Source organism: Bos taurus, chromosome 15 (genome assembly GCF_002263795.3).
Source record: "Bos taurus isolate L1 Dominette 01449 registration number 42190680 breed Hereford chromosome 15, ARS-UCD2.0, whole genome shotgun sequence".
Taxonomy (NCBI): Eukaryota; Metazoa; Chordata; class Mammalia; order Artiodactyla; family Bovidae; genus Bos; species Bos taurus.
The window spans coordinates 79,022,958-79,049,644 of NC_037342.1; the positions used below are offsets into that span (position 1 = coordinate 79,022,958).

The 26,687-nt window shown below is 36.4% G+C and overlaps 1 protein-coding gene and 2 pseudogenes across 1 annotated transcript; all 3 read left to right on the forward strand.

Moving 5' to 3' along the window:
* Positions 1–1,250: 1,250 nt before the first annotated feature.
* OR8I2 (olfactory receptor family 8 subfamily I member 2) lies at positions 1,251–2,180 on the forward strand. Its single transcript, NM_001390686.1, has one exon. It carries the CDS (start codon positions 1,251–1,253, stop codon positions 2,178–2,180), a length of 930 nt encoding a protein of 309 aa, NP_001377615.1.
* OR8H17P (olfactory receptor family 8 subfamily H member 17, pseudogene) lies at positions 8,171–9,104 on the forward strand (annotated as a pseudogene).
* On the forward strand, positions 20,136–21,083 carry OR8H4P (olfactory receptor family 8 subfamily H member 4, pseudogene; annotated as a pseudogene).

The following is a 26,687-nucleotide window of genomic DNA, read 5'->3' on the forward strand; positions in this document are numbered from 1 at the left end:
AAAATCGATGCAACGATGTCTGAGTAGTAGCTCTTTTATTCTTGTCATAGATGACAGGCTAGCAATGGATTGCATTCTAAACGGCTGCTGCAGCTTTCATGCACCATTCTACATTTGGGTCCTGTGCCTCAAAAAACTGCAGTGTCTCCTCAAATAAATAAAATCCCTTTACCATTTCCTGAGTCTCTTCTGAGCAGTGCCAGCTACATCACTGCTGCTTTTATGCTTGCTTCCCCCCAACCTGCACTTGAAATAAAGATCCTGCACGACTGCACTCCACATAGCAATGTACAGTAAAATACACAGAAGCACAACCAATTGTAGAGGACGGACAACACACGCCAGACATGTAAACTGACATGCAATTGAACATGTGAACTCACATTTGCATCTTTGAAAGCTCACAACTTGGGGGTTCGTATTAGGGGACTTACATGTATATATATAAAGTGTGTGTGTGTTAGTCACTCAGTTGTGTCCAAATCTTTGTGACCCCATGGACTCTAGCTCACCAGGGTCCTCTGTCCATGGGATTCTCCAGGCAAGAATGCTGGAGTGGGTTGCCATCCCCTTCTCCATTTTATATATGTAATATCTCACTTACTCTATGTAAATATATGCATATGTTTATATATAACATTTTGTAAAATATACATTTTATATATTTAAATGCATATATATATTTGCAAAATGTAGCAAGCTTTATTGAGTCCAAGGAACTATTAGATATGTGCACTGAAGATCTCATTAAGCACCTAAAACAAGCCTGTAAAGTAGTTATTGGCTGCTGAAATCTTATGACTGCCACACAAGGTATCATTGCATACCAAAATTTAAATTTCCAGTTGAGCTCCATGTTTTCTAAGAATAATACATAATCAATCACAGTATGTAAGTTTCTAAGTATATGAATTGAGTCCCAGTGATAGATAAGGGAAGAGGATGGTTTATCTCTAGAGAAATTTCTTTAAAAAGCAATCCAGATAGATTTGGTTTTTTAGAGTGCACCCAATTCCAGTGAATGTGCACTTGGAATTTTTGATTAGTGTTTGTTAGTTCTATTGTTTTTAAATTAAAATCATGTATAAATTCTCAATTAACTTGAAGTCATTTTATATTTGTTTTCCATCTGTTACTCTCTCATTATGGGAGTCTAGGTCAGGGCTGGTTATCATGCCTTTGGACTTGAATTTCCTCTAACTTTTCTTATCATTTTTCAGTAGAGAAGTCAAGGGTCTGAGTTGACAGAAATGGCTGGGAACAATTTCACGGAGGTGACATTCTTCATTCTCTCTGGATTTGCAAATCACCCTGAACTACACGTCAGCCTCTTCATGATGTTCCTCTTTATTTATCTCATCACTGTTTTAGGGAACCTTGGACTAATTCTGATAATCAGAATTGACTCTCAGCTCCACACACCTATGTACTTTTTCCTTAGCAATTTAGCATTCATTGATATATTTTATTCTTCTACTGTAACACCCAAGGCACTGGTAAATCTCCAGTCAATTCAGAAAACCATCTCCTTCGTTGCTTGCTTTGTTCAAATGTACTTTTTTGTGGGTTTAGTGTGTAGTGAGTGTTTTCTTCTGGGGTCCATGGCCTATGACCGCTATGTAGCTATCTGCAATCCCTTACTGTATCCCGTGGTCATGTCACAGAAGGTGTGCAGGTGGTTGGGAGTCATGCCTTATATGATGGGCTTCACCAATTCTCTGGTCTCCATCTGTGTGATCAGCAGGTTGGCATTCTGTGAGGCCAGCATCAATCACTTTTTCTGCGACACCACAGCTCTTCTGGCTCTGTCTTGTGTGGATGCATTCAGCACAGAAATGGTGATCTTTGTTTTAGCTGGCTTCACCCTGCTTAGCTCTCTCTTCATCATCACAGTCACCTACATTGCCATCATCTCAGCCATCCTGCAGATCCGGTCTGCAGCAGGCAGAGAGAAAGCCTTTTCCACCTGTGTGTCCCACATCGTGGGGGTGACCGTCTTCTATGGGTCCCTGATTTTCACGTATTTGCAGCCTGATAACACATCTTCCTTGACCCAGGCACAGGTGGCATCTGTATTCTATACCATTGTCATTCCCATGCTGAATCCACTTATCTATAGTTTGAGGAACAAAGATGTAAAAAATGCTCTCCTGAAAGCATTTCAAAAACTGTTTCCATGACAAATCCGTGCGTACTGCAACTAAAGCAAACCTGGAGTGCTTCAGGCATTCAATGGCTCAAAAATTTGGGAGCTAGTAGAGTAACCCCCAAAAGAATAAAACAAAGTAAATGATAACAGAGTCATGAAACGCAGGAGCTGATTTATCATTTTATTTGTTGATATGGATACTGGATCACCATGGAAGGTGTTCATTTCAGTACTAAAATTATTCAGACATAGACATGCACAGATATGTAAAGCATCTGGATAGTGGCTAAACCCTACCTATGATTATGCCATCACACTGCAAAATGTTGAACTACTATTAAATTGATTTTTTATACGTTTTGACATGGTGTTTTCTCCACTGTCAACAAATTGAGAGTAGAAAATTGGTAGATTAAGAAATGGTGACTCAAATACTATTAACAAGAAATGATTGCTGATTAGCTGAGAGGAAGTGAAAGCATGCTGCTGCTGCTGCTGCTAAGTTGCTTCAGCCATAGAGACATAATAAAAGCGATTATAAATCTGTGGCCGGGAGGGAGTGGTGAGGGTTAGAGTTATTAATTTTCATGAGGTGTAAACACAAGTGATAAGAGGACATTGGGTGATACAGAGAGATCTCTTGGTAATGCACATTCATTTTGCCGGGAGGGTTAAAACCCTTACCATTTATCTATGAAACCTCATTTTATGAAGTAGAGAATATTTCAAAAACCACAGAGTTCCATTTCTTAACAAATACAACGTGCCTCTCTAAGTTCAAAGACTGAATAAACTGTGTGTGTGTGTAGATTAATAGAGCACTGGCTATAGCACAATTCCTGAGGCATTTTGGAGGCATCTATAGAGGTGGTGGCTCAGATGCTAAAGAGTCTGCCTGCAATGCAGGGGACCGGGTTTGATCCCTAGGTCGGGAAGATCCCCTGGAAAATGGAATGGCCATCCACTCCAGTATTCTTGTGGGAGAATTCCATGGACAGAGGAGCCTGGCAGGCTACAGTCTGTGGTATACCAGAGAATTGGACATGACTTAGCAACTGAGTACAGATGTACATTAGCACTCAAAAACTATTAGTTTTGTTGAAAATTCTATTTAAGAAATCATTTCAAAGACATCTGTCAGGGTCTGGGCATGGGTTGGATACAAATTTCTAGACATGAGACAGAATGAGAGGGAAATAAAGTTTATTAGAGTGGGAGATGCTTTTTGAACAGCAGATCAGCTCAAGGGAGAACTGATGTTGAACAGGGATCCTTAGTCCACTTTTATTCCCAGGGTACAAGGAGTGGGATATGGGACTTGTGGGTCATTTGCTGATTGGATGAGGCAACTATACTGAGCAGGGGGCAGAGTAAGGCAAATGCTATGTCTATGGAGTAGGAGGGGGGACAGGTTATACTGTTCAGGAGGACCTGAAATCCATTAATAGTTACAACACAGGGGAGGGAAGGACGATAAGGGTCTGGTGTTTCTGTTCCTGCATTCCAGGACCCTTCTTGGTTTTATCTGCTCTTTTGTCCTTGGTTCACCACAATATCTTTTATTTATAAATATCTTTTCAAATCACGTTTTCCTTAGTGGTTAGGACATTGAAATGAATGTATACAGAATTCTACATTGCATAGGTGATTGTAAGTAACTGAATTCAACTGGTAGGTATTGTTGAGAAATGTTGCTATTTGGAGCAAAGAAAGCTTTATTCCAAGGCTAAGCAAGAAGGATGTGGTGTTCATTTTCAAAGGGCTTCCCAGGTGGCTAGTGGTAAAGGACTCGCCTGCCAATGCAGGAAACATAAGCGATGAGAATTCAATCTCTAGGTGAGGAAGCTCCCCTAAAGGAGGGAATGGCAACCCACTGCAGCATTCTTGTCTGGAGAATCCGATGGACAGAGGAGCCGGCAGACTACATTTCGTTGCATTGCACAGAGTCGGACATGACTGAAGTGAGTTAGCACACATGCACATATGTTCAAAGGACCCAAACTCCCAGGTGATTTTCAAGGAAAAGTTTTATAGGCAAAATTTGCAAGAGTTCTACAGGATACGTGACCTTCCTCTGATTGGTTGGTGGTGAGGTCACAAGGTAGTATTCCAGAGATCTACCTTATGGTACCAATCAGTCTGGGGTCCCCGTTCTTGTGCTCAGCCTGAAGTTACCATGCTCCACCTGGGTGGGGCCTTAGTTCCTATAGAAGATCGCAGTGACATGCACTGTTACGTGCCTCCCTTGTGGAAGAAGCAGGACACTGGCCCATTACTACACTATTGTTGCTTTCCATGTGTGCTAACTGACCTAGTTATTGTTTGAATATGTCCTTCGGAACTCAAGAAAGGTCAAGGAGGATGAAAACCTTCTTTCTACAAACAGGAAACTGGGGACTAGAAATGGCCTTTGTACCTGGGAAGGCCCCAAAACGTCCTTCTGGGTTTCAATCCCTCTTTGATAATTCTCAACTTTGTGGGGAACAGGTGTTGGACAAGGAAGGGAATAATTTTTGGATAAAGATGTTAATGATAAACTCAGCAGAGGAGCTCAATTTTATGAGGACTTCATATCAACATGACAAAATAAATGGTCATGGTCAAATAAATAAATATTCTGAAAGCATAATCCTAAACTTCAACAGAATGAGTTTCAACATTGGGATATTACTGAGCAAGAACTTGCTTCTGATAATTTTGCAATCACTATGGTTATTGATGTGACTTTAGACTGAAAATAACTGAGAGTTTCTCAGTTGGTTTAACTCCCAAAGTTGTCTGTTGTCAAATAAGTTTACACTGGCATTTTTATTTCTAAAGATTCCTGTTTTAGCAGCACTATCATTTGATGAATAGAATTGCCCTGTGTCAAATGTCTGGAGAAGGCAATGGCACCCCACTCCAGTACTCTTGCCTGGAAAATCCCATGGACAGAGGAGCCTGGTAGGCTGGAGTCCATGGGGTCGCTAAGAGTCAGGCACGACTGAATGACTTCATTTTCACTTTTCGCTTTCATGCATTGGAGAAGGAAATGGCAACCCACTCCAGTGTTCTTGCCTGGAGAATCCCAGGGATGGGAAGCCTGGTGGGCTGCTGTCTATGGGATCGCACGGAGTCAGACACAACTGAAGTGACTTAGCAGCAGCAGCAGCAGTATCAAATGTATAACACATAAAAATGTAGCTTCTTTATCAACACCAATAAATTATTACCTGTAATTCTGGATGTATAGGAAAACTTTCTTGTAAGATTCACTTTTAAATCTACATAAACATTGATTTCATTATCATGAATCAGCAGAAAATTTATAATAATATTGTAATATGATATTTAGTCTACCCCCTTTTAGAATCTTCTTCTTGGGCAAATAATCCTCAATGAAATATTTAATATTTGATGAACTTTTCTGGAGGGGCAGAAATTACTTTGTTGACAAAGGATTGTATAGTCAAAGCTATGGTTTTTCCAGTGGTCATGTATGAATGTGAGAGCTGGACCATAGAGAAGGCTGAAAACCAAATAATCGATGCTTTTGAACTAGGTGTTGAAGAAGACTCTTAAGAGTCCCTTGGACTGCAAGGAAATCAAACCAGTCAATCCTAAAGGAAATAATTCCTAAATATTCTTGGAAGGACTGATGCTGAAGCTGAAGCTCCAATAGTTTGACCACCTAATGTGAAGAGCCTACTCATTAGAAAAGACCCTGATGCTGGGAAACATTGAAGGCAGGAGGAGAAGGGGATGACAGAGGATGAGATGGTTGGATGGCATCATCGACTCAGTGGACATGAGTTTGAGCAAACTCCAAATGATGGTGAAGGACAGGGAAGCCTGGAATGTTACAGCCCTTGGGGTCACAAAGAGTCGATACAACTCAGTGACTGAACTGAACTCTGGAGGAAAGTTGTTCAAGGGGTATCAGTCAATGCATAAGGCATTTAATTATGTGATTTATGAAAGGCTAGTATAAAACTGATCACACTATATTGTGAAATTTTAGTTATAAAATGCAGATGGATACTGACTATATAATATGATAAGTATGCAAATATAGAAGAATACAATTAAGCATTCAATGAACAAAAATAGCTTAGACATTCACCAAAATTTGAGTTTGATTATTTTCATATCATTTTTGAATTTTGTTATATATTCATTTTATTTTTGTACATGCTATATTTTAGTATGTGGTGGTGATCTTTAGAAATCATTTTTTACAACAAAACACACACATGCATAGAAGAACACAAGGGGATTTTTGGAGATGATGGCTAGGTTTAGAACCTTAAATGTGGTGATGGCATTTGGATATATGCAGATGTCTAAATTCATTAATAAGTATATAGTAAATGTGTATAAATCTTCCTGTATCAGTGATGCTTCAGTAAAGCTAAAAAAATCAGTTTTCATCACCCCTAGAAGAATTATCCTATTCATACTTGGAGATTTCATTTTGTATCTAATGGACATATTTACTCTTAGCATAGTGTCACACATATATATAAACATAAAATATAAATATAAAATTTTATTGTAAAAAATTTATCTTTCCATCCCTGATGGTTACAGTCATAGATTAATCCTTTCTCTAGAAATAATTACTCTACCACCACAGGAATAAATTTAGAATATCCCAAAGGAAAACTAAAGCATTGGGCTCTTCATTGTTTGGCTCCTAAGGTAAAATGCAACCAACTTTTCAAAGCTTAGCACAGCTGCATTTAGTCCTTGAATTCTTGTCCTTGGAGACATGCAAGGCAATCTTTGATGGAAATTGGTCCATAGGGATGACCAGATGTTGCATAATCACCAAACCCCAGTATATGAAGTTCCCTTGAGTTACCAGGATGAGAGGCAAGGCATATTCTACTCTGCATTCTTGCACAGTTAGATCCCTGGTATTTTAGACACAACTTCCTGAAAAATTTTACATTTGAACAGCAGTTGAACAAAATTTCTACATTGATTTACTTTTCCCACAGAATAAAACAAAATAACTAAAATTTAATAAGAACATATCAAAAATATTATGTTATGGAAATTTTCAGCTGAAATGGGTCTTTATATTTTATTTGTGAGGGAAACTTTGTCATACTGCTAGTCAGATAATATTGGAAATAGTTGTTTTCCCACCAACTCTGGCTGCTGGTAAGTATTATTCTGAAAATCAGAAAGTTTTAGTTAGGTTCAAATAAAACAAGGACATTAGAGAAGCATACATGCAGATATCATCTAACCTTACCCTAGGTACTCCCAGGACTTGTGAAAGATAACATTGACATAATCAGGGACTGCAATGAATGTGTGTATTTTAGAAATATAATTTTTTTTGTAGAAATTTGATTTTGAATATCAAGTTATTTTTTGGAAATTAATGCTAATATGTGGTTGATCATTTTAATACACCCTAATGAATTCCAAAGGTTGAATTTATATTGTATTAGTATTAAATAATATTGGAAAAAAAGAATTGTGCATGATGTGTTGAAACAATTCTTTCATCATTATTTTATATCCAGTATCTGTTTTTCAGGGTTGCTGAAATTAATTATGAATAGGAATTAGTATTATGGGCATGCACTCTGTGATCAATCTATCTTCATAGAATTACCGAGACAACATGTACTAGCTCTGACTCTGGATAAATTATCTAAATTCTCTACGTACTTCTTTTCATCTAAAAAATGTGACTAATATTAACATCTATGGTATAATTTTCTCAGTGGAATTAAACGCTATAATAAAGTGAAACATTTAAAACACTACAAGGCTATTTCTAATTTTCCAATACAGTAGCTTTTAATACATTACATCTAAATGTCAATTTATACACATTTCTATATTTAGAAATCAAGTAAAAGATTTTTCTCTTTATACTTGAGACACCCCTTGATATTATCCTTTTTCAGAAAAAGCTAATATAAATATGCTATGTTGTTCATAGAAACATAAATATTTTTTGCAGTGATTCCTGCTAAGAATCAACTTTGATTTCTCAACAGTTTGGAGCATTTTAAAACTATGGGCAGAAGGAATATCACTCATGTGTCTGACTTCATCCTCATGGGACTGACAGATTCTGAAGAGATCCGGCTGGCCCTCTTCACCCTATTTCTCCTGATGTACCTGATTACTGTGCTGGGCAATGCAGGAATGATGTTGATAATCTGCCTGGATCTCCAGCTTTACACACCCATGTATTTTTTCCTCATTCACCTGTCATTTCTTGACCTCAGTTTCTCAACCGCCATCACCCCTAAAGCTTTAAACAACTTACTGACTTCCAACAGGTATATTTCATACTTGAACTGCTTCATCCAGATGAATTGTTTTGTCTTTGTGGGGGCCACTGAATGTGTTCTTCTCTCCTCCATGGCCTATGATCCCTATGTAGCCATCTGCAAGCCTCTGCATTACCCAGCTCTTATGTCCACTAGATGCTGCTGCTCTCTTGTCTTTAGATCCTTCTTGATTGGCTTCATGGACACCTTTGTCAATGTGCTTTGCTTGAGCAAATTGCATTTCTGTGACTCTAATGTAATCTATCACTTTTTCTGTGATGCACCCCCAGTTTTAGCCCTGTCCTGCACTGACACACATGATATTGAAATCACAATATCCATTTTTGCTGGCTCCACCCTAGTGGCGTCTCTTATCACAATATCAGTGTCCTACGTGTCCATCCTGTCCACCATCCTGAAAATCACTTCCACTTCAGGGAAGTGGAAAGCCTTCTCTACCTGTGCCCCCATCTCCTGTCAGTCACCATCTTCTATGGCACTACGATTTTTACTTACATAAAACCAAATAAGTCCTACTCTTTGGAAAGGATCAAGTGGTTTCTGTTTTTTATAGTATTGTCATCCCCATGCTGAATCCACTTATATACAGTCTTCAAAATAAAGACGTAAAAAATGCTCTCAGCAGAGTCTTACAGAAGAGAATGAGCTCCAAACAATTAAAGTAACACTGATCCTGAACTTTTAAGCTCTTCTGTTTGTCTGTGTATGTTTTTATTTTTGTCCCTATAGTCTATTTCCTTGCTCTTTCTCCAAAACACATAGAACTATTTATTTATTTATTCTATTCATCCATCCTTTGCTTGAATAAATACAATCTCAGGCCTTTCTAAGAATATGACTTTAGAAATCTACACTGTAATTAGAAACCATGAAACACATTTAAACCATGGTCACAATATGTATGTTTTTAAGGGCAACTGAATTTCAAAATGAGAAGTATAGTTGTCAGTTTTTAAAGTGTGCTGTACAAATCCCCATGCATAATCAAACTTTAGAGAATTTTATGACTGAAAAGAGTCCCATTTTGGAAAAAAATGATACCGGTTTCAGAAATCATTTCCTTTACTTGATGGAGAAGCAGGAGAGCAGAGTGATTATGAGTACTTGGTTGAGAACCATAAGTTCTAGGATTTAGATTCCAAACCTTCTACTCAATTACCTATAGAATGCTTTAAAAAAAAAAATCACTGAAACTTTAAGTTTCAAGTTCCTAAACTGCACAGATAAATAACAATTCCAGGTCCAAAGAGTTACTGTAAAGATTAAATCACTTAATTGATGTTAACTTTTTAAGGCTGGATCATGGAAGAAGCAAGAGAGTTCCAGAAAAACATCTATTTCTGCTTTATTGACTATGCCAAAGCCTCTGACTGTGTGGATCACAATAAACTGTGGAAAATTATGAAAGAGATGGGAATACCAGACCACCTGACCTGCCTCTTGAGAAACATGTATGCAGATCAGGAAGCAACAGTTAGAACTGGACATGGAACAACTGGTTCCAAATAGCAAAAGGGGTATGTTAAGGCTGTGTAGTGTCATCCTGCTTATTTAACTTATATGAAGAGTACACCATGAGAAACGCTGGGCTGGAGGAAGCACGAGCTGGAATGTGGGGAGAAATATCAATAGCCTCAGATATGCAGATGACACCACCCTTATGGCAGAAAGTGAAGAAGAACTAAAGAGCCTCTTGATGAAAGAGACAGAGTCTCTAGAGTGAAAAAGTTGGCTTAAAGCTCAACATTCAGGAAACTAAGATCATGGCATCTGGTCCCATCACTTCATGGGAAATAGATGGAGAAACAGTGGAAACAGTGACTGACTTTATTTTTCTTGGCTCCAAAATCACTGTAGATGGTGATTGCAGCCACGAAATTAAAAGAAGCTTACTCCTTGAAAGGAAAGTTATGACCAACCTAGATAGCATATTAAAAAGAAGAGACATTACTTTGTCAACAAAGGTCCATCTAGTCAAGGTTATGGTTTTTCCAGTGGTCATGTATAGATGTGAGAGTTGTACTATGAAGAAAGCTGAGCACTGAAGAATTGATGGTTTTGAACCGTGGTGTTGGAGAAGACTCTCGAGAGTCCCTTGAACTGCAAGGAGAGCCAACCAGTCCATCCTAAAGGCAGGACTGATGCCAAAGCCGAATCTGCAATACTTTGGCCACCTCATGCGAAGAGTTGACTCATTGAAAAAGACTCTGATGTTGGGAGGGATTGGGGGCAGGAGGAGAAGGGGATGACAGAGGATGAGATGGTTGGATGGGATCACCTACTTGATGGACATGAGTTTGGGTATACTCCAGGAGTTGGTGATGGACAAGGAGGCCTGGTGTGCTGTGATTCATGGGGTTGCAAAAAGTTGTACATGACTGAGCAACTGAACTGAATAAATATTGGCCATTATCATCAGAACACTCACCTCCCAGTATTTTGAATGCCCAATGCCTTTTTCTTAACAAATATTCATGTGTAGTTTTACGAATTAGCTTTGGTTGATTCAAAGGACAAACACACAAAAAAACTAAAGGAAAACCTAGCATTTCACAGTTTTGCTTTTAGAATGGAATGTGTTAATATTGGAGATATTTGAAAATTTTAAGGAAATAGAAATGCCTAAGAAGTTTTTCAGGGTTTTGTATGTGTTCTTCTAGATTGATAGTTTTTTATTTATTTATTTTAATTTGAGGCTAATTACTTTACAATATTTTGGTGGTGTTTGCCCTAATGTGAAATGAATCAGCCATGGATGTACATGTGTCCCCAATCTAATCCCCCATCTAAACCCCCCTCCCACCCTGGTCCCTATCCCATCCTTCAGGGTTGTCCCAGTGCCCCGGCTTTGAGTGTCCTGTCTCATGCACAGAATTTGGACTGGTGCTCTGTTTCACATGTGGTAATATACATGTTTCAATGCTAGTCTCTCAAATCATCCCACTCTCACCTTCTCCCTCAGAGTCCAAAAGTCTGTTCTTTATATCTGTGTCTCTTTTGCTGTCTCGCATATAGGGTCATTGTTACTATCTTCCTAAATTCCATATATATGCATTAGTATACTGTATTGGTGCTTTTCTTTCTGACTTACTTCACTCTGTATAATAAGCTCATTAGAATTGAGGTAAAAAAATGCATAAAAAGTGCATTATTTTTCATAGCTGAGTAATATTTCATTTATATATGTGCCACAGCTTTCTTATCCAGTCATCTGCCAATGGACATCTAGGTTGCTTTCAAGTCCTAGCTATTGTAAACAGATGGATAGTTTTAAATGGATATACAGGGGTGTGTGTGTTTGTGTGTGTGTATTAGGTATATGAACAATATTCTTATCATTTCCTGTGTCCTTTTTTGAGGTTTTCTGTGTATACTTACAAGTTTAATCTTCGATTATTCCTTTATCATTGAAATCTAAAAGGACTGTGTTTGGTTAGAAGATCTAGATTCTCATTTTGCAGTGTTTTGGACATGAAATATTTGTAAATTTATTAAGTTAAAATTCTGCATGCAGTGTTATCACTTTTATGGCTCCTGGAATATATCAATTCTATTTTATTAATATTTATTTAGTTTTTTACTGATGTATAATTGTTTTGCAATGCTGTGTTAGTTTCTGCTGTACAACAAAGTGAATCAGTTATAAGTATACACATATTCCTTCACTCTTCGATTGGCGTCCCGTTCCCAACTGAAAATATTTAATAAGGCTATCTTTCTGTTACATGTCAATAAGCTTCAGTAAATGCATCTTTGATGAAATTCTGTGTATTTTAAAACATTACTGCCTTTCTGCTAATTTCTATAGGTTTAATATGACTATTAAAAATAAATTCTTAATCTAAATGCTTGGTTCATCTAATCATTTTTTTTTAACAGAGAAAAGTTATAAAGCTGCCAATTTGCAATGAATTCAGAAGCTCTGGTAACCTATAATCTTTAATCACTAGGATGCTAAAATTTCTTATATTTTAAAGCTTTTCTTGTACATAACCTTGAATTGCAATTTTAATTTTCTCTATTGAAAGCTTATTTTAGAAAGTGTTTTTTATTTTCCAGGTATTTCATATATCTTGTTTAAACTTTTGAAACTACATAGATCATTTTATTCAAACATCAGTGGTTATATAAAATTTGTTACTTGAAATTTAGATTGCTTTCTATGTAAAACAATCTTTGATTTTTGTAAATATTTTTAAATGTTAAAAATAAAATGCATAAGCATAAACTCTCTATTAGGAGATAATGTAAATTATTTGTATTAATTCAAAACTCTCAACAAATTCAAATGTTTTAAAAGTGTATTGTTTCACCTACATAATTTATTTTAATTATTTTCCATTTTTACAAATTCCACTTAAGATTATTATGACTTATTTTTGCTCTGATATCCATGTTTTCTAGACTCTATACTTAAAGCAATTGCTATTTATTTTTGCTTGCATTTGTTCAATAATATACTTTTTAACCCCTCTCTCATCTTTCAGAAGCATAATGCTTTTTCTTATATTTCTGGGTATTTTTCATTTTTCTAGTCTTTTGACAAGTTATGTTTATACCTTGTTTTCAAGATAAAGGTGATGCATTTATGCAGTGGAGTACAAACTCATAAAAAAAGAGCTGGGTTTAATTTTTATTCACTATAATGTGCTTCCCTAAGATCAAAGAGTCAATAATTTTTTAATGTTTATGTGTGTGTGTCTATGCGTGTGTGGAGAGACATGAAGTACTTTAGCACAGCATAATTCCTAAGCCATTTTGGAGGTATATTTAGAGATTCTCACTTCTCCAAATCAGGCAGAAAAACTTCATTAAGTCCATAATATTAAAAATAAAACTGGGTTTTGCTTTTATTTTTCCTTGAAAAGAGACTTGAACATCAACCCAGTTTAATGTACTCTTCTCAGCATTGTTACAAAATGACCTCTGGAAAAGATGAAATCCCCGCTGCTGCCTTCACTGTGCATGAATCTTGAGAAGGAATGAAACAAGTTGAGCAGTCAAAACATTTATTGAAAGGAACCAAAGATTAATTTCATGAAGTTCTTTTAGGAGAAAATATATGTATTTAAAATATTTGTCTTTCTCTTCAACAAGATTGTAAGCTCTTTGAGAAAAATGTATTTAGTCATAGTTTTGCTCTCCACAGCATGGAACAAATGTGTCACATATGCAGTATATAAGTAAATGCTTTATTTGCTTTTTTGGCTTGTGGAAACATAGTGATGAATTCGTTAAGGTTAAGAATTCTATTTTATTCGTGTTTATATCTTTCCTGGTATTTAGACAATCCTGTGCATATCAGCACTCAAAAAACATTAGGGAAGTGAGAGTGGGGCTCAGGATTGGGAACATGTGTACACCCATGGCGGATTCATGCTGATGTATGGCAAAACCAATACAATATTGTAAAGTAAAAAAAAATAATAATAATAATAAAAGGGGGAAAAATAAATACACATGGTATCAAAAAAATAAATAAATAAAATAAGAAGAGACATTACTTTGCAAACAAAGGTCCATCTAGTCAAGGCTATGGTTTGTCCAGTGGTCATGTATGGATGTGAGAGTTGGACTGTGAAGAAGGCTGAGTGCCAAAGAATTGATGCTTTTGAATTATGGTGTTGGAAAAGACTCTTGAGAGTCCCTTGGACTGCAAGGAGATCCAACCAGTCCATTCTAAAGAAGATCAGTCCTGGGTGTTCTTTAGAAGTACTGATGCTAAAGCTGAAATCCAGTACTTTGGCCACCTCATGCAAAGAGTTGACTCATTGGAAAAGAGCCTGATGCTGGGAGGGATTGGAGGCAGGAGGAGAAAGGGACGACAGAGGATGAGATGGCTGGATGGCATCACCGACTCGATGGACGTGAGTTTGGGTGAACTCCAGGAGTTGGTGATGGACATGAAGGCCTGGAGCACTGCGATTTATGGGGTCGCAAAGAGCTGGACACTACTGAATGACTGAACTGAACTGAACTGAACTGATCTGAAGGCTGTCTTAGCAACTCATCACTCATTCCCTTTCTTAAACCTACATACATTTTTCATTCTAAGCACAATATCTGATTCAGATGATTGCTTTCATTATATTTCACCATCATCATGGAAAATTATTAAACTGATATTTCCTTTTTCCCCCCTCTATCAAAGCTTTTCATTTATGCACTGTAACTATAATGCTTAAATCTTTATAATTGTGTGAAAAATGTCAGCTGTTGAAATTCATTTATATTTACCTATATTTTCCTCGGTTCTAATTATGTGTATTATTTGCACTTGCACTGTGTATGTGTTCTGTAGATCATTTCAGGCCTTTATCTTTATTTAGTATTAATAAAATTATATATCAAATTGTTATTTTTTACGTTTTAATGTTTCCTAGTTAATCTCTCTCTAAGAGCAGAAACATACCACACTTTTCCAGTTAATCATAAAATGTAGAAATATATTTTACTTGTCGAGTTATGATTAAATGTCCATATGTATACATATTTTGATATACACCTCAAACTTATCCTTCATGACCTCTCATCATTCTGTCTTTGAACTGCTCTATCTGTACCATCCCTCAAAACCTCTAGTTCATATGTTTCCATAGTGGGTTAAGCAGGTATTACTAGGTCTTAGGGAAAATACAGTAAATTCAACCTGAAAGGGAACAGAATTTTCAATGCCAATAGATGCTTTCTATGCTCAAGGATTATCTAGTTATTTAAAAATAAAATAGTAGACACAGAAGATGTTCTGGAAACTGAAGTTATCCTTTTGTAGGAGGCATTTACATTTAAAAGGGAAATGTCCATGTAGCTCAGATGGTAAAGAATCTGCCTGAAATGCAGGAGACCTGGGTTCAATCCCTGGGTGGGGAAGATCCCTTGGGGAAAGAAATGGCAACCCACTCCAGTATTCTTGCCTGGAGAATCCCCACGAACAGAGGAACTTGGTGGACTACAGTCCAATCCATGGAGTTGCAAAGAGTTGGGTACAACTGAGTGACTAACACTGCTACTATCCATTTGGAAGGATGTCTCCCTCTCTGTGGTCTTCCCTGCTGGCTCAGTGAGCAAAGAGTCTGCCTGTAATGCAGGAGACCTGGTTTGATCCCTAGGTTGGGAAGATCCCCTGGAGAAGGGAATGGCTACCCACTCCAGTATTCTTGCCTGCAGAACTCCAAGGACAGAGGAGCCTGGAGGGCTACAGTCCATGAGGCCACAAAGATTCACAAAGAGTCCGACATGACTGAGTGACTATCACTTTCACTTTGCTTCCCTTTCTATGCCAGGAGAAAGATGGCTAAATCTCTATCCAATGAAAAAGAATGAATTTGAGTCTGCATTAACAACTGCACTCTTGGTTACTATTCTTTCCTGACTCCCACCCTCCCACATCTTCTTTTACCTTTAGCTGGAGATGGTATTTAAGGTCGTGGCTTGGACCCTTTTTGGAGAATTACTCAGTTTTATTGGATGTCTCCCATGTATAAAGGGGATATATATATTACTAAATTTCTATTTGTTTTTATCCTGGTCGCCTGCCTTTCATTACAAGAAGGTGGGTTTCAGCCAAAAATCCGAAAGGACAGAGTGAAAATTATTTTTTGTTCCCCACAAATCTCATAATGTAGGTGAAAAGTGATACAAATTAGATAACAATTAATGAATTAGAAAACAAAGAAAGATAATTTAATAGCATTTATGAAAAAAGACAGAGGAGCCTGGTGAACTATGGTCCATAGAGTTGCAAAGAGTTCTACATGAATAAAGTGACTAAGCAGCAGCAACAGCAGCATCCAAAGAAAATAAAAGAAACATTCTTTCATTCATTAAAGAAGAAAAAAAAAATTAACCGTAGAGTCCAAGAGAGAAAGGAATGTGAAAGGAATGTTTGTGGATGGCATAGTTAAAACTAACAAATTAAAGGATAAAGCTATATCATATTAAATCAAGAGAGATTTAAAAAAAAAAAATCTCTGAGGAGACTTTGGTTTCTTCTATGGTACAATAAAAGGTGCAATAATAACCCCAAATCATAAAAAAAAATATTGAAGATAATCAAGATAAATTTCAAGGATGGGAAAATATTAAGCAAGTGATTTGCTCCTGGTCATTTTGCAGTCACCAAATTATAGTCACAAATATAGAGTCAAAATTATAGTCACCCAAAGCTTCAAGGAAACTCCTGTAGCTCAGATGGTAAAGAATCTGCCTGAAATCCCCAAGACCTTAGTTTAATCCCCAGGTCGGGAAGATTCCCTGGAGAAGGGAATGACTACCCACTCCAGTATTCTCACCTAAAGCATTACAAGGACATAGAACCTGGTAGGCTATAGTCCAGGGGGTTGCAAAGAGCTGGACACAATTAAGTGACTAATGTTAATATTATGGTTGTTGAGGTGGTTTTTACATTGAAAATTACTATTAGCCTATTTTACTTAACTCCCAAAGTTACCTATCATCAAATAAGTTTACTCTGGCTTTCTAATCCCTAAATAAGACTGGATTCCCTGGTGGCTCACAGTGTAAAGAGTCTGCCTGCAATGCAGGAGCCCTGAGTTTGATCCCTGGGTTGGGAAGATCCCCGGAGAAGAAAATGGCAACCACTCCAGGATTCTTGCCTAAAAAAGTCACACGGATGGAGGTGCCTGGTGAGCTATAGTCCATAGGGTTGCAAAGAGTCAGACTTTCAGTGAAAAATTAACTGGTCACTCGAAGAAAGAAATGGAAACTTTTATTCAAGTCAAATTGAGGATTGTAACCTGAGGACAGCTCAGAAATCCACAGGAACTTTCTGCCCCTTAGAAGTCAAAGGACAGTTACATAAGTTTTTGAGACAGAGACCTGTACATTAAATGATCTATATTTGACAGTAGATACAATCTAGATCTAAGCAAGTACTAGGTTATCGTTCATGTGAAAGTGTTAGTTTCTCAGTTGGGTCTGACTCTTTATGACCCCATCCCACCAGGCTCCTCTGTCCATGGGGTTTCCCAGGCAAGAACACTGGAGTGGGTTGCCATTTCCTTCTCCAGGGAATCTTCCTGACCCAGGGATCAAACCCAGATCTCTCACATTGCAGGCAGATTCTTTACCATCTGAGCCACCAGGGAAGTCAGGGGTCATAGTGGTATCATATGAGATTAAGAAGGAATATCTTAAGGAGTTGCTTTGTTGACGCTAGAAGATTGTCGCTTTTTATGGCTGAGCAGGTTTCTGTTGACAGTGGAGGTTTGGCCAAAGTATAATGCAGATACACAATGCACGGTAGAGGGGAGAGAGGAGGTGAAAGGACAGAAGGACATTTTTGTTTATAATTTCTCTTACCTTTATCATAAAATATGAATTTTATTTCACACCTATTCTAGCAGAACAAAGTTTGGGTGAGTATAAATGCCCTTCCAAAATTCATTAAAAGTACAATAAATGCACAATTTTTTTCTTTTTTCCAAACAACAAAGTATCTCCTGAAGTTCGGGAGGATGACCAGAGTTTCCTGTAAGAGTTACTTTTAAATCTATATGAAAATTGGTTTAATTCTCATGAATTAATGAAAGATTCATAAGAGTATTTTAACCTGATTCTCAGTGTACCCCTTTTTATAGCCTTTCCTTGTTATTTCACCTTGGATAAACAATATTCAATAACATTCTTAACATCTGAAGAAGACTTCACTAGAATAAAGTTGGTTATAGGGTGTCAGTCAATAAATAAAACGTGAAGTTATTGGTTTTATGAGAGACTAGAATAACATGGTTATAGTATGTTATGAAATTTAAATTATAAAATGAGGATGGATACTCAACATCCAGTATGATAATAATTATGAAGTTCTATAGGTATGCAAATAAGCATTATATTAAAAAATCATCTGGAGAAATTTACCAAAATGTTACAAAATTTATCAAAATGTTATATAATGTTGAAATTTTTCATATCATTCTTTCAATTTTGTTAAATTCTCAATTTGTTTCTAATGCAAATGTCTACTCCCATAACAGTGTCACACAATTAAATATAAAAGACTCATTATGAAAAATGAGTCTTTCCTCAGGAATGAAGGAATGAAAAAATCATTCTTTCCCTGACAGTTTCAGGCATAGAGTAAGTATTGCTCTAGAAATAGTTTCTCTACCACCCAGGCAAAAATTTAGAGCATCACACAGGAAGACCAAGCCTTTAGGCCCCTCACTGTGGGTCCTGGAAAGGAAGACATCTAGTTTCTCATGGCCTAGCATACCTGCATCTAGTCCCTGAAGACATGCCAAGTACCTTTTGTCCTTGGAGATATGCCAAGAATTCTTCCATGGAAATTGGTCCACAGGGATGACCAAGTGTTGCAATCATCAATCCCTAGTATGTGAGGTGCCCTGGAATTACTAGGATAAGAGGCAAGGCACACTCTGCTCTGCTGATATTCATTTTAGACATACATTCCTGGCAGATATTACATTTGATCAGGAACTGAACAAACTTTCTAGGTTGATTAATTTTTCCTTCAGAATAAAAAAAAATGACTGCACTAAAATTTAAAAAGAATTTATCTCAAAGAAACAAATATTATATTAAAGAAAGATAGATAATATTAGAGGAAGCTGTTTTTCAGTCAATCTTGCTTCCCAGTAAGTATTGTTCTCAAAAATTGAAGATTTTAGTTGAAATCAAATAAAGCATGAATAATATCAGAAGAGTATGCATGCAGATATCATTTTAGATATCTTTGCCTTCAGTAGTGCCAGGACTGGTGGACCCAGAAATATAGAGTTGTTATGATCATGGTCTTTTAGCCATTTAGAAATATAATTTTGGAAGAAATTTGATTTTGAATGGCCAGATTATGATAAGTTTGTATCTTTTGGAAATTAATACTAAGTATGTGGTTAGTCTACTAAAGTCCAAAGATTGATAGTTATTTTTCATTAGTATTAAATAATATTGGGGAAAATAGCAGAGCATAGTATATTAAAAATATTCTACTATGATTGTTTATGATACATATAGCATTTTAGTAGACATATTTGAAATTAACTATGACAGGAATATATAATGGACATGCTCTCTGGAGTCAATCTATCTTGGTAGAAGTACAGAGCCAACATTTAATAGTTCTAACTATGGACACGTTACTCAAATTCCGTTCCCTTTTTCTCATATGAAAAATGTGGGTAATAATACTATGGTATAATAAACTCGTGGGCATTAAATGCATTAAAAATGTGAAGCATTTAGGAGGCTTCTGTGGTGTCTCAGAGGTTAGAGCCTCTGCCTCCAGTGCGGGAGACGTGGGTTCAATCCCTGGGTTGGGAAGATCCCCTGGAGAAGGAAATGGCAACCCACTCCAGTACTCTTGCCTGGAGAATCCCATGGATGGAGGAGCCTGGTAAGCTACAGTCTGCGGGGTCACAAAGATTCAGACACAACTGTGTGACTTCGGTTTCTTTCACTTTCAGGCTTATGCAATTTATTCAATATACTTTTTGTTGTATTTAAATGTTAATTTACATCTATTTATATATTTGGGAATCAAATTTTTTTCTTCATATGCAGTCCATACCTCATTATCATCAGTTCTTAGAAACACTGAACAAATATAAATATGTCAGGTCATATATAGCAACACAAACCTTTTTGAAGTAATTTCTGATAAGTTTCAACTTTGATTTCTCAACAGTTTGGAGCATTTGAACACCATGGGCAGAAGGAATATCACACAGGTGTCTGACTTCATCCTCATGGGACTGACAGATTCTAAAGAGATCCGGCTGGTCCTCTTCACCCTCTTTCTCCTGATATACCTGATCACTGTGCTGGGGAATGTGGGGATGATCCTGATAATCTCCCTGGATTCGCAGCTTCACACACCCATGTATTTTTTCCTCAGTCACTTGTCATGTCTTGACCTCAGTTACTCAAGTGTCATCACCCCTAAAACCTTAGACAACTTACTGACTTCCATCAAAACTATTTCATACGTGAACTGCTTCACTCAGATGTCTTTCTTTGTCTTCTTGGGCGCCACTGAATGTGTCCTTCTCTCCTCCATGGCCTATGGTCGCTATGCAGCCCTCTGCAGCCCTCTGCGTTACCCCGTTGTTATGTCCACCAGACGCTGCTAGTCTCTTATCTTTGGATCCTATTTGATTGGCTTTACAGATTCCTTTGTCAATGTGCTTTGCATGAACAGATTGCATTTCTGTGACTCCAATGTAATCTACCACTTTTTCTGTGACACATCCCCAATTCTATCCCTGTCCTGCACTGACACGCATGACGTTGAAATCATGATATTCGTTGTCGCTGGCTGTGCCCTAGTGGTGTCTCTTGTCACAATATCCGTGTCCTATGTGTTCATACTGTGCACCGTCCTGAAAATCACTTCCACTGCAGGGAAGCAGAAAGCCTTCTCTACCTGTGCCTCCCATCTCCTGGGAGTAACCATCTTTTATAGCACTATGATTTTCACTTACTTAAAACCAAGTAAGTCCTACTCCTTGGGAAAGGATCAAGTGGCTTCTGTTTTTTATACTATTGTCATCCCCATGCTGAACCCCCTTATATACAGTCTTAGAAACAAAGAAGTGAAGAATGCTGTCGGTAGAGTCATTCAGAAAAGAAAGGTTTCGAAGCAATTAAAATAACAGTGATGCTGAAATTTTAAGCTATTTTTTTTCCTTCTTCCCTTTATGGTATTTCCTTCCTCTTTCTCCAGAAATGACTTGAAGACTTTACTTGTTCTTTATTTATTCATTTATTCAGTAGAATTATCCTTTGATTTACCAAATATTTTCTTGGACATTTATTAGAATATGCCTTTAGAAATCCACATTGTAATTGGAAACACCGACACATGTTAAATCCATGGTACAAATCTATCTGTTTTTAAGGCTAACTGATTAGCAAAATAAAAATTTTATTTACCACCTTTTAAAGTATTTCATGCATATTCAGAGAATTTTATGATGGAAAAGAGTTTCATTTTGGGAACAATGCTAACACTTTTAGAAATTATTTCATTTACATTGTGGAAAAACAGTATAGCAGAATGCTCTTGTTATTGAACCAAACACTCCAGACTTTTGATTCTAGATCTGCAACTCTTTCAGCTGTGTAACTCTTAAATAAAACACTTTCTCAATAGAATATAATAAATTATGATTCCAGGTCCATAGAGTTTTTCTAAAGATTAAATCATATAACTGATATAAGTGTTTAAGGTAGTACTATTAAAGGCAGACCATTATCATTAGAAGAAGAAGGCAGAAGGCAATGGCACCCCACTCCAGTACTCTTACCTGGAAAATCCCATGGACGGAAGAGTCTGGTAGGCTGCAGTCCATGGGGTCGCTAGGAGTCAGACACGACTGAGTTACTTCACTTTCACTTTTCACTTTCATGCATTGGAGAAGGAAATGGCAACCCACTCCAGTGTTCGTGCCTGGAGAATCCCAGCCTGGCGGACTGCCGTCTAAGGGGTCACACAGAGTTGGACATGACCAAAGCGACTTAGCAGCAGCAGCATTATCATTAGGACACTCTTATTTGTTCAGTATTTTTAATGCACAGTGTCTTATTCTTACAGAATATTCTCTTGTTTGTATAAAATTACTTTTGGTAGATTTAAAAGACAAATAGCTAAGAAAAAACTCAGCACCTCACAGGTTTGGATTTAAACTGGTACATGTCAATATTGCAGAAAACTTGAAAAGTGTTGAAAATTTAAGGAAATAGAAATGCCCTAAAAATTAATAACTTTGTATGTTTTCTTCCAGATTGATAGTTATGTGTGTGTGTGTGTGTGTGTGTGTATATAATGTGCTAGAACAATACTTCTGTCATTTCATATGCACCTTTTTGCAGTTTACTGTGTACATTAACAAGATTAACCTTTAACTATTTGTCAATGAATTCTAAGATGAATGTGTTTTTGACACATGGGAAAGATTGACTTTCATTTTGCAATTCTTTGAATGCAAAGTGTTTGTAAATTCATCAAGTTAAAAATCTGCAGATAGTTATATCTCTTTGGTTACTATCTGAAAATATATTAAAAAAAATCCCTCCTTTCTATGATGTGTCAACAAACTTCAGTAAATTGCTTTTTAATTGAAATTCTTATAACTGATATTTTATAGTGTAATTGTATTTTATAGTGTATTTTACAGTGTAATTGCCTGTCTCTCAATTTCTAGAGATTTGTAAAATAAAATTAATAAATTAAATGCTTTAAAAAATTTTTTTATTTTATTTTATTTTTTAACTTTACAATATTGTAAATGCTTAACTCATTTGTTTTAAATTACTTAACAGAGATAAGTAGTTCAGTTCAGTTCAGTCGCTCAGTCGTGTCCGACTCCTTGTGACCCCATGAACTGCAGCACGCCAGGACTCCCTGTCCACCACCAAACCCCAGAGTTTACCCAAATCCATGTCCATTGAGTCAGTGATGCCATCCAACCATCTCATAACCTCTGTCATCCCCTTCTCCTCCTGCCCTCAATGTTTCCCAGTATCAGAGTCTTTTCCAATGAGACAGCTCTTCACATCAGGTGGCCAAAGTACTGGAGTTTCAGCTTCAACATCAGTCCTTCCAAAAAACACCTAAGACTGATCTCCTTTAGGATGGAATGGTTGGATCTCCTTGCAGTCCAAGGGACTCTCAAGAGTCTTCTCCAGCACCACAGTTCAAAGGCATCAATTCTTTGGCACTCAACCTTCTTTATATTCTCACATCCATACATGACCACAGCAAAAATCATAGTCTTGACTAGATGGACCTTTGCTGGCAAAGTAATGTCTCTGCTTTTCAATATGCTATCTAGGTTGGTCATAACTTTCCTTCCAAGGAGTAAGCGTCTTTTAATTTCATGGCTGCAGTCACCACCTGCAGTGATTTTGGAGCCCCCAAAAATAAAATCTGACACTGTTTCCACTGTTTCTCCATCTATTTGTCATGAAGTGATGGGACCAGATGCCATGATCTTCATTTTCTGAATGTTGAGCTTTAAGCCAACTTTTTCACTCTTGAGACTCTGTCTCTTTCATCAAGAGGCTTTTGAGTTCCTCTTCACTTTCTGCCATAAGGGTGGTGTCATCTGCATGTCTGAGGTTATTGATATTTCTCCCAGAAATCTTGATTCCAGCTTGTGCCTCATCCATCTCAGGATTTCTCACTGACTATGCCAAAGCCTTTGACTGTGTGGATCACAGTAAACTGGAAAATTCTGAAGGAGATGTGAATACCAGACCATCTGACCTGCCTCTTGAGAAACCTGTATGCAGGTCAGGAAGCAACAGTTAGAGATAAGAAGTAAAACTAAAAATTTACAATGAATTCAGTTTTTGTGTTAGCTTATTAATTTTAGTCTGGTAGAGCACTAAAAATTTCCCTTATTTTAAAGTTTTCCTTGTACATAATATTGAATTTCAATTTTAATCTATTCTGCTATTTAAAGGTTAAGATCATATTTTTAATTTACCAAGCATTTAATATTTTTTGTTTAAATTTTTGTAACTAGATAATTTTATTCACACTATAATAATTTTAAACTTTCATTTTTTTAAATTAATTTTTTTATCTACAAAACTATATTTGATTATTTTAATAATAATAAGATGCAAAAGTGCAATTTTCTTTTAGGAGTTAAAAGTTTACATTGTTTTACTAGTTCAAAACTGCTAATAAATTTAAGTGTTTTAAATATGAATTATTTTCTGGTAATTTGTTTAAAAAGTTACTTATCATTTATCAGGGCCATTTGAAGTTATCATGACTGCTTTTCTCTGATTTCAGTATTTTCTAGATTCTATACTTAGAGCAATTGCTACTTGTTTTTGCTTCCATTAGCTTAACAGTATACTTTTTGTCTCCTTTGTTATCATTCATAAACATAATGTAGTTTCATATATTTATGGGCCCTTTTCAGTTTTCTAGCCTCTTTTATAAATTATGCTTTTACTATGCTTTCATTTCTATTTCTATGATTAGGAAATGTATCCTCTTATTTTCTGCAAACAAATATTATGAACAGATTCTATGATGTGGACAATTCTTAAATTAGGTAAATTTTAAAACAACTTAAACTCTATAAATTGACTATACTATTCTTATAATAATGTAGTTTAGAATACATTTATATGATAATAGAAACATAAGTAATATTATTACACATGTGCATTGTATTATATCATCTATAGGCCATATGAAATATTTCAAATATTTTTATTTTCCTAAATGTTCTTTGTTATATTAGTGCATACCACATTTTATGTAAAATGGAGTCTGAAGTAATTTAAAATATAATATGCTTTTTTATGGTGCCATGCCAAAATGCTATTTAATAAAAGTATGATACGGAGAAAGACGCAAAAACATAAACAGCTGCATTTACTGTCATAAATTGATAAATAGAATGATCATAATACATTTTTGCTAAGTATTTTCCATTTACCAGCCAATATTTAAAGGGCTTTAGATATAGAGTGAAAAGAGTTTATCTTCACAAGAGAACTTACAGGTAAGTACCAGCAACATCTACATGTTAATTTCAGGTGATGGAAGGCCATCCTCCTACTTATTCAGTCAATGACTTAAAAAGACTCCTGAAATTTTCTCTTTATCTCACACACCTCACATCCAATCTATCAAGATAGGGTATAGATTCAAAATACATGGTATATTTGAAGTCTGGCTACTTCTCAACATCTTTTCTGCTACCCACACTGGTTCAAAGACCATCATAGTCTTAGAATCGTTGCTGCAGTCTCTGGACTTGTCTCTGCTTGGCCTTGTCCCTCTTAAATTTAAATGTCAATGTGAGAGCCAGAGCGATCATACTGTTAAAGAGTATGTTGGAATATATTACTTTATTCAATAATCCTACAGATCTCATCTCACTAAGAGTAAAAATGAAAATCTTCATAAGATCCCACTGGTCCATAATAACCTTGCATCCACTACTAACCTCGGTGAACTCATTCCTTACTATTGTATCAATTATATTCACTTTGATTTAACCACATGACATCCTAACTCTTTTGTGTATACTAGTCCTGATACTACCTGAGATTTTTCCATTTTTCCTTCATTCAGAAATTCCTGTTTATAGACAACTACATTTTTTTTTTTGGTCTTATTCTATTGAATAATAACATCCTTGCCACTTTATTTAAAATTGTACCTGTTCTCTATTCTTTTTCATGTTTCATTTGTTTCCCATACCAAGTATCTACATCCGACCATTAATAATATTTTGCTAGTGCATTTTTGCATTATTTTTCTTTTCTGCTCCTCTCCCCCCTGCACACACACATTATCATATAAACGTAATAAGTTCAGGATTCTTGCTTAATTTGTTCAACATTGTATCCCCAGCACTAGATCTATGCCTCAAAATATATCTGAAGGTTGCAATTTACAGATGAGGAAACTGCAAGAGCAGAAAGAGTAAATAGTGGTCCATGGTCACTCCACTAGTTAAAGAACAAGCTAGCTCACATTTGAACCCAGATATCCTAACTCTAGTGTTCATAAAGACAACTTGTGTCTTTATCACCACTCTCTGATTGGATATTTTTTCAACGTAAGTGTACTACAATTATCAGAGTTGAAAAAGTAGAATTCAAAGCTATATTAAAGAAAACATTAAAGAAAATACCAGGGGCTGTCGAAAGGTGTATGTAGCTGGCAGACATTCTCTGGAAATGCTGATTGAAGACAGTATAGTTTTGGCATTACTAGATAGGCCTTGGCAAACATACAGTCACAGTCCTATTCACAGAAGGAAAATTAAAGAACAGTTTATCCCTCAATAGTATTAGTCTAAAAAATAAATCTGTGATATTCAGGGAACAGGCTATGTTGGTGTAATAGTGGGATTCAGAAATAGAGTGGCTCAATAAAGAAAACAATATCCTCAGTTGCAAATTCCTAGATGTTAACTGTTTAGGGTGTGTGGATGACTCTTTTTCACAGAACAATCCTGGAAATTATGTTTCTTTTATGTTTTTGATTGGTTAGCCCCCAAATGTTGTCCTTTTCTGCACTGTTGAAAGTGAAGAGGAACTAAAAAGCCTCTTGATGAAAGTGAAAGTGGAGAGTGAAAACATTAGCTTAAAGCTCAACATTCAGAAAACGAAGATCATGGCATCCGGTCCCATCACTTCATGGGAAATAGATGAGGAAACAGTGGAAACAGTGTCAGACTTTATTTTTGGGGGCTCCAAAATCACTGCAGATGGTGACC

Bases quoted from the DNA above. Each gene is read 5' to 3' on its own strand.
- OR8I2 (NM_001390686.1), top strand. From the start codon at position 1,251: ATGGCTGGGAACAATTTCACGGAGGTGACATTCTTCATTCTCTCTGGA.